The sequence below is a fragment of the Thermobia domestica genome, chromosome 2 (genome assembly GCF_964235325.1).
Source record: "Thermobia domestica chromosome 2, izTheDome1.hap1.1, whole genome shotgun sequence".
NCBI lineage: Eukaryota > Metazoa > Arthropoda > Insecta > Zygentoma > Lepismatidae > Thermobia > Thermobia domestica.
In genome coordinates this window covers 186,081,454-186,091,081 of record NC_137455.1, presented here as the reverse complement: position 1 = coordinate 186,091,081, position 9,628 = coordinate 186,081,454, and the positions used below count along the sequence as shown (strand labels likewise).

Genomic DNA, 9,628 nt, shown 5'->3' with positions numbered 1-9,628 from the left:
TGACAAAGGAGGGGCGGCAGTGGTAATGATTAAAGCGTGGTATGAGGACAAGGTGAAGGATTTGGTGGATGGACAATATGATTTAGTTGACAAGAAGAAAGAGGAAATTATAGAAGAATTAAAAGAAGAATGTAAAAGGAAGGGACTTAAGAAATGGATGAATGAAGATGGAAGAGTTTTCCAAAAATACACAAAAAGGAAGTAAAGCTTAGGCCAGTTATGGACTGTAGGAATAATTATTTGGAACCGTTAGAAAGTGAATTGAAACCAGTGTTAGAGTGGGTAAGAGACAGACAAAAGACTTTGGCAGTTAAAGACTATAGAGAAGTAATAAACTACACCAGTAATGCTGAAATTAATAATCATTGTATTTTGTTTAGTTTAGATGTTAAAGCCATGTTCCCTAGTCCAAAGAGAAGTGCTATATATGATACGATTAAGAGAGTTATGAGGGTAGAATGTGCTAAAGGATGGAAATGGGAGAAAGTTAGAAAAGCCCTCAACTTAATATGGCAGTTTGGTTTCTGTAAAGTTAAGAATGGCATATATAAGATTAAGGATGGTTTAAGTATAGGATCTAAGATAAGTCCGGTATTGTCTGATATAATTATGAATGTAGGGGAGAAGGATGTGATAGAAAAGGAGAAAGAAAAGATTCGATTTTTATGTAGATATGTTGATAATTGTTTTGGGATATGGGAAGGATCAAAAGAAGAGTTGATAGAGTTAGTTGGTAGTATTGAAGATAAGGAGAAGGGAATAGAATTAGAACTAGAGACAGAGCAGGGAGGTGTAATATGTTATCTTGACATTTTAATGAGTAAGGAAGGGAAGAGCATTAAGACTCAATGGTATCAAAAAGAATGTAGTGCTGGTATTTATTGTAATAAGAAAAGTAATGTAGATAGAAGCACAAAAGTTAATTTCATAAGAAATATGTTAGAAAGAATTACCAAAATTTGTAACAAAAATGTAGAAGAGAATGTGGAAATCTTTAAAGGACAGCTGTATGAGAATGGTTATAGCAAAAGAGGTATCGTTAAAGCATCTTTGGTCTCGGGGAAAGGTAAAAGTGGGGAGGACAATGAAGGGGTATGGGAAGGCATTGTAGGTTAGGAGAAGATACCGAGATTTAAAAAAAAAAATGTTAAGAAAGCAAGGGGTCAACGTGTATAGAAAAGGTAGCAGAACGTTGTTGGACATGGTCAAAAGCAAAGGGAAGAAAAAAGAAAAGAGAGATTAGAAAGGTGTCATTTATTGTATAAATTGTAAGGATTGTGATATGAAATATATTGGTGAGACGGGGAAATTATTGAAAGAAAAAATTAAACAACATAAAAGTGATGTGAAATATGGCAGAGAAACTAATGCAATCTTTAAACATGTAAAAGAAAGGTGACATGATGTGAACTGGAAAGAAGTTATTGTGCTGGAACGGGAAAAAAGATTGTGGCCGAGAAAGTGGAAAGAGGCCTGGTGGATAGAAAAGGAAGGAGATGTAAACTTAATGAATTGGACCAATGGTATCGGCATTAATAAAGAATGGAGAAATATTATTGATAAATACAGAAAAATGTATATGAATTAATGTATTCAATGGTTGCTTGCTCTTTGTTGTTTCTTTCTGGTAGAATGTTATGTTGTCCCATTGGTCAGTTCAGATAGATTTCCACGCTTCTGATTGGCTGTTTGAACGGGCCAATGAGAGAGCAGATAGGGAGATGAATTGTGTATATATACTTGAGTACCCCCGAAACTAAAAACACTTCACCAGGCCATCTTCAAAGCCACTCGACAAATTTTTCGAAAACAACTAAACGTTCTTACAACCACACATGGTAATATCTACATCACTCACAAAAATCTATTCCCAGTACCAGAGAAGAAAACCACAGTAAACTCATCCCACATTACATAAAATCATCTCTCCAAACACCCACAAATATTGGACAACCACACACTCATCGAATAACATCAATACATAATCAGTGTTTTTGAACTCAATTCCATAAGCTTCATTTTTTTTGCACTCTCCACGGATATTCAAAACGAGAAGATGATAGTCAAGATCAGAAGCTCAAAAGAAGGACACAAGAAGATTCTACACCAGCCTAGTACATGACCACAAACAGGACCATCTACCTGATGGAAGATCTTATACATCGGCTTCGCTCCACTTCGGCATCACACACAGTAAAAGACCCAAGAACAGAAGTCTACTTGTTAAGACTTGTTTCGACCAGTTGTTGCGCTCATCATCACTTCTACCAATTTTCCACAAACATTTCTCAAAGTTTAACTCTGGATGAAGTAGCAGAAGCTAGAATATCCTTCCATCTCTTATGAGATGGTAAAAAGACGATAACTTGACTAGACTTGACTTTGTATCACTCAGTGTACGTCTGATGAGGATCTTGGCTAGAAGATCGAAACGTCACGTGTAAATGTGTTTTTATATTAAATAAGTGCAGTCTTGTTCAGCAGTGTGTTTATTTTTCTGATTTTATTCGCAAGACGTTGACTATGATTGTGTGTCTATCGTTCAATCAACTTCTTTATAATGGTCTCAGTTTTGGGAACATAACCGGAATAAGTTTTGATAATGTCATGTAGTGTAAATTGGCATATGTCTTCATTTTCTTCCATATAGTTACAAATGAAATCAATACAGTCAGAAACGTCGCTACTTTCACGTCGGCTAGTACGAAGAGTGACTGCTGAAGTAGGTTTCAAGAACAGTTTAAAACAGGTACCATGGTACCACCCTTCAGCAGCTACAAGATCTGCTGCAGTACCAATCCTCCATAAAACCTCCTCACTCCGTGCATCTTCTATATCATCGACTAGGGCTTTTATGGATTCTATAAACCCTAGAGTTTGAATCTCATGTACACTATCTCGTTTGGAAATCAATTTGTTTGTTTCTTTCTGCTTGAAAGCATTACTTGCATCCTTCCCACAAAACAAGCACTTTCCTTTAAAATCAAAAGGCTCCACGAAGGACCTCGTCACACGAGATGCAGCTCCTCTTGCAGACTTCTTAACGTTTTGCTCTTTTGTGTACGTTTTTCTGCATTTGTTATTGACCAAAACCGACTTTTTGTCCAGTAACAAAGTGCGTTTTCCATCCTTCCTTCTCTTACTCTACCCAATAAATGCTTTGATTCCCTTTTCCTTCACTTTAACTCCATCTTCTTCCTCTGTCTCACTATCATCACATATGAAACAAATCAAACCTGCCATAACACTCATTTCACAACTATAACACAACGGAGAATCATATCGCCCAAACCATTTTATTTATCTAGCAGTCTTTGCCATTCTTTTACTGGATTACAATTTCATTACGTAGTTAAGAACCAACTGATACATTATAACGACATTTGAAACAAATATAATCCATCAAGAAAAAGACTAGAATTATACTAAAAAGTATAAAATTAATTACATATAGGAAAATTAAAAGTATTTTATTTAGACACTTGTATTGTGTTGCCATCTGCTAGACATTTATGAAAGAGAGAAAAAAAGTCAAATTTCCTGTTCAAATCAAAAAATTACAGCTTTTGCCCATTTTTGACTGCCGATTCATACTATATCGCTTGGTCGAATTCTAAAGTTTAGATGTTCATTTCATGCAGAAATAAATTCTTTACAACTTCGATTATAGAGACTTTTGCGTAAAATATGCTTTCTTTTGACTTATTATTCTCAAAACTGAACAAAATATGGTTGCTTTTTGGCTATAGTGACAGAAGCTCTCCTCAAGAAATGGTGAAAACTCAGTTTACATTTAATTGGGATGTTCCAGTAAATTAGAAACATTTCCAGTTGTCCCGAATTTTTCGAAACCAAAATCTTAATTTCACTGTCCCAAAATATTTTTCACAGAAATTTCCCGTTTTTTGTCCAAATTTCCCTTTATTGGTACGTTATAGGAACATGAATTTTGGAAAGCACAGTACTTTTTGGGCTAATTTGACTGCGCTATTATGCAACCAGTTGCAAAGAGCTTTTTCTCCCACCGCAAAATTGTTGGTTTTGGAGGGAAAGGTTACTGAAACCTTACCGTGAAATCATGCTGAATATCTCTCATTGATTTTCCTGTAGGGGTCCGTTCGTGAGCCCACGTGTTCATTATGATGCGTTCCTCCATGGTGTAAGTAAACTCATCAACCATGATTTACATGTATATCATCATTATTGTCAGATTTTCTAAATTGGAAATGTATTGCCGAAATGTGAAATAATGTATTGTCTATAGCGAGTGATATATTATAGTTACCAATCAGTTGTGTGAAGCTGTGGTAGAATGCTAAGATATAAGGGAACACTAGTGAAACTGAAAGTGATTGACCTTCCACTTCCGGTTTCAATAAAGGAATAAAAACAGAAATAAAATATATTCTTCAGACGCTGAATCCTTAACAAACATATCGCGCTCCAAGCTCTTACTGCCTTTGCTCGCCTTCCAGTTTACAGATACTAACAGACGCATATTGTCGTTCTACAAGGTTTCTCAATACATATGAACAACACAAGTTGGATCTCTCGCTTTAGGCGCGGGACAACTCAGTTGGAATCGTGTGGTGCGGATCTCACGTTAAGATGAAGTACAAGTCTATATAGCCACGGTGCTTAAATAGTAATCTTAATTCCAAATCAACCACCGAACAGTTGGGAAATTTTAAACAATTGCACTGCGAGCTGTGTCCATCTTCCCATCATCATGAAGCTCCTCCCATTTTTCCTTATGTGTCCCCTCCAAATCAAATAATTTAATCAATGCTTTTCTTTTTTTAGCATCATTATCTCAGTTTTCCCCACAACTAGAGGTGTCATTCAACCGGTTCGCTAGGAACTTTTGTTAAAATACAGTATTTCGAGTTCACAGAACCGTTTGTTATACCGAGACATAAACGTTTATTTCATAATTTTGAATTGTCAGATGTCAAGAATAAGAACTGGGATCACATGAGTGTGGAGGTGAGGGTTATTATATTTGAAACGCATACATACTATTTAGTCCAGGATCAGAGGGGGGTTGAGCATGAATGGAAAGTCTAACGTAATTTTATTTCTGATTATTGTTATAGGCACCATAGTGATCGTGAAAACCAGTGTCGTAGCCCCCTATCGTGGTCGACAACTTGGGGGGAGGGGGAAAGGGGTGGGTAGCAGAAAATCGTAGACCTTCACATTGGTGGATCTAGTATCCCTTCTAATTGTCACAGGGACATGAGCCATACCTCGTTGGAAAGCTTATAGAACACAACTTTTGTACAGGTAACTTTTGTGCCCCAGTGCTTAACACGTAAAAGAAGAAGAAGAAGAAAATACAAAATTAGGAAGAAAAACTAATTTTTTGTAAAATTTTTGAGATGCTAGCAACATTGTTGTTTGTCGTACGCAGGAAAAAAATAATCTCACATGAACGCCATACATAGGTATCAATCAAATAATGAAATGGAGGGCATAGATCCAATAACAAGAGAGATAAAATTTCTGAAGTATCTACTTCCGATTGTCACTATGTACATATTTTTCGATGGACTGTCGTCACGTTGGCAGCCCTAGCGACGCCTCTAATTGTCACAGGGACGTGCACTATACCTCTTTGAAAATCATATGGGACACATATTTTGCACCTACGCCCTTCATTTTTTTCATATGACTGTTCCTAATGTCTGGCGTACATGTGAGATTTCTTCCTGGGTACGACAAATAACAGTGTTGCCAGCGTTCCTCAAAGTTCAAATATGTGGCTTTCTTTTATAAGAAAATATACACTGGAGAAATGGGCAAATTCAATACCTCTTCCATTTACCTCTCGTATGCCAAATGACCAAATACAGGCTATCACTAGTTAGTAAAAAGGTAACCAGAAAAGTTCTGTTGCTTGTTGTGCATGTCTGTGTTCCATTGGATCTTACACCATGAGTTGAAGCTAATGGATATAAGGCAAAGGTCAGTTTTGGTATGGTTATAACCAAGATACCACCTGGTTGTAGCGGTTCAGTTACACCGTGAACTTGCGTAAGGACAGAGTGAATAAGGGACCTCAACAGAGCGTCATAAGGGCGTATATGCTGTAGAGCTCTAACTGGTTTCAAATGCCGCTGCAGCGGATCGGAATATATGGCAAGCCTTTGGTGAGGGTGTCGTGACTACACGGACAGTGCAGCGATGGTTTAACAAGTTTAAAGACGATGACGAAATACTCGAAGACGCATCACGTGCCGCAAGATCAACACGTGTACAAAATGAAGATCTTCATGCAGCGATTGAGACGAACAGTGGCCAGACATATCAGGAACATGGACTACAATCCAGTGTGAGTATAGAAACCATTCGGCACCACCTCCATATACATTGGAAGCACTATAACTTGTGTCGATGGGTCCAACATGATTTGATTCCGGGCCAGAAGGCAACGCGAGAAGACACATGTGTTTATTTGCTGTGTCGTCTGAGGAAGTAGCCATTTGTGGACATGGTGTTGATATGTGAGGAGAAGTGAGTCCTGTACGAAGCTTTACGGCGCCGTCATCATTGGTTAGCATCCCGTGAACCGTTTTCAAAACAGTCGGTACCAGCATTGCACAAGAAGAAAGTTCTCCTGTGTGTGTGGTGGACTACTCGCGGCATCGTACTTCGGGAACTGCTACCAGCTGGTCAGAGAATCAATGCAGTTGTATACTGTCAGCAATTGAGCCATGCCCAAGAGAAACCCAAAACTCTGGAGCCAGCACTTCTGCATCGCAAAGGGTTCCTCCTGTTACAAGACATCGATAGGCCGCATGTGGCTAGGATGACCTGGGACACCATTCTGCGCCCTGGATGGAAACATTATAGCATCCGCTATACTCACCGGACATTATGCCGTCCGATTATCACCTGTTCCATTCCCTGCACAATCACCTTAGAGGACTTCAGGTCAAATCCCTATTAGGGGTGGAAAATTCACTTGATACCTTCTTCGCTTCACGGCCCACTATGTTCTACCACGATGGAATCCGTGGCCTTCCAGAAGGTCGACACAAGGTCTTCGATGCTAATGGGAACTATTTTTGATCTTCGAGGTACGTCTTAGGTGACATATCGATGTTTGAAGAAGGTGCATGAAAAATCACAGAACTTTATTGGTTACCTCATACATATATCCATTTATTTATATTGATACCAATTTTTATGCTTGTAGCTCCTTTGAGATAAGTTTAAAGATAATTTGAGTTGGTATTATGGATAATTTTTTGATATGCATCTTTAGTCGTAAAGCCGTTATCGTATTATTAAATGTAACTCAAATAAAAAATAACATTAGTATTACAACAACTTTATTTGCACTTATCTTCATTTGTTGAACCTTTGTGTGCCTGATGTTAATCCAGCCAATTTTCAATGACAAATAACTCCCACATTTCGCGTGTTGTTTAATAACATTTCTTAATTTCACAAACGAATTGTTATTGATTTTCAAAATTTCCACTTTTTTTTTTAACTAAACATGAATCATTTAAGGCCTAATGGTATCTGTTGCCCTAAAGTTTGCATATCAATTTAAAAGATAAGTCTAACACTAATGGTTTGTTCTTAATTATTGGATTTGGGTATAAATTACTTAGTCACTATTGGCTTCTTCGCAGAGATATTTTGTCACAGGATTTTAGCGATTGTCCTTACAAACACAATAACTGCAGCTAGACGACTTACTGACAAAACATCCCCAAGACAGTGTTTTGCAGGTTGGTTATGCATGTGCAAGGTGGCATTCAGATATCTGGTATGGCAGGCTGTGTCATCAGAAGTGGGCGTATGGTTTTATTGTTATCTAAGAAAAACACAAACTTGGCTAAATCTAAACGCTCTGCAAACGGAATGGTGGAGTTGTTCCAATAGTAGAGTTGAGCTGTGCATCTCAGTACATGTCGGAAATAGTTGGAGGTGAACAGTAAACAAACAAAGTCATTAGTTGCTGACAGGGATTGCAGGAAGTGAATGTATCTACTTTCATCACAAGAGTTTCCGTTTTTTAACATTCTATAAATACACAAGCTCTAGTTGGTGAAGTTAAGATATCATTCAGGTCTTGTTGCTGTAACAACTGTTGCACATGTAAAGCAGAATCCAATTTTCTTGCTAAACTGAAAACATATTGTTTGTTTCCTACTTTGTCGTCGAGTCACAGCCTGTAAAATCAAGAAGAGGTGATAAACTTTAGGAGAATTTTATTTCAAGTGCTTCTGAAGCTATATGATATCCTTGGCTGGATTAACACCAGGAACACAAATGTTCAACAAATGAAGGTGAATGCAAATAAAGTTGTTGTAATACTAATATTATATTTTCATTTCAGTTACATATATTAACAATATGATAATGGCTTTACAACTAAAGATGTATTTCAAAAAATGTAATCCACACCAAACTCAAAATGTCTTTAAACTTATCCCAAAGGAGCTACACGCATACAAATTTGGTATCTATTAAATAAATCAATATTCTAACTAGTGATACCTTGTATTTGGTCATTGGGCTTACGAGAGGTAAATGGGGGGTATTGAATTTGCCCATTCCTCCAGTGTATATTTTCTTATAAAAGAAAGCCACATATTTGAACTTTGAGGAACGCTGGCAACACTGTTATTTGTCGTACGCAGAAAAGAAATCTCACATGTACGCCAGACATTAGGAACAGTCATATGAAAACAATGAAGGGCGTAGGTGCAGTAACAAGGGAGATAAAAATTCGGAAGCTCGTACCACTCTCCACTCCCCTTGTATATTTTTCGTCTACCTTCACGTTATCTGGCAGCCCTAGCGACGCCCCTATTAGTCACAGGACCATGAACAATACCTCGTTGGAAATCTTATAGAACACAGATTCCAAATAGATAACTTTTATGTCCCCATGTCCAACTTGTAAAACAAGAAGAAATAGAAAATAAAAAATTGAAAACACGATTTGAAGTTTGTGGAGCTCTTGCAATACTGTTGTTCGTCTTACGTAGGGGGCACAAAAGTTATCTCCCTGAAATCTGTGTTCCATATGCTTTTTAAAGAGGTATAGTTCGTATCTTTATGAAAATTAGGGGCGTCGCTAGGGCTGCCAACGTGACGACAGTCCATCGAAAAATATGTACAGAGTGACAATCGGAAGTAGATACTTCCGAAATTTTATCTCTCTTGTTATTGTATCTACGCCCTCCCATTCATTATTTGATTGTTACCTATGTATGGCGTAAATGTTAGATTATTTTTTTCCTGCGTACGACAAACAACAATGTTGCCAGCCTCTCAAAATTTTTTACAAAATTTAGTTTTTCTTCCTAACTTTTATTTTCTTCTTCTTGTTTTACGTGTTGGGCACTGGGGGCACAAAAGTTACCTGTACGAAATTTGCGTTCTATAAGCTTTCCAACGAGGTATGGCTCATGTCCCTGTGTAATTAGAAGGGGTATTAAGACCGCCAACTTGAAGGTCTACGATTTTCTGCTACCCACCCCTTTTCCCCCTCCCTAAGGTGTCGACACGCTGGGGGGCGACGACATCGGTTTTCACGAACACTATAGTGCCTATAACAATAATCAGAAATAAAATTGAGTTAGGCTTTCCATACATACTCAAT

General features: G+C 37.7%; 1 protein-coding gene across 1 annotated transcript; it reads left to right on the top strand.

The window, feature by feature from the left end:
* Positions 1-219: 219 nt before the first annotated feature.
* LOC145679276 (uncharacterized) lies at positions 220-2,881 on the top strand. The gene is made up of 2 exons (XM_081749863.1): positions 220-792; positions 2,651-2,881. The coding sequence occupies exons 1-2, from the start codon at positions 220-222 to the stop codon at positions 2,879-2,881; spliced, it is 804 nt and encodes a 267-aa protein (XP_081605989.1).
* Positions 2,882-9,628: the final 6,747 nt, after the last annotated feature.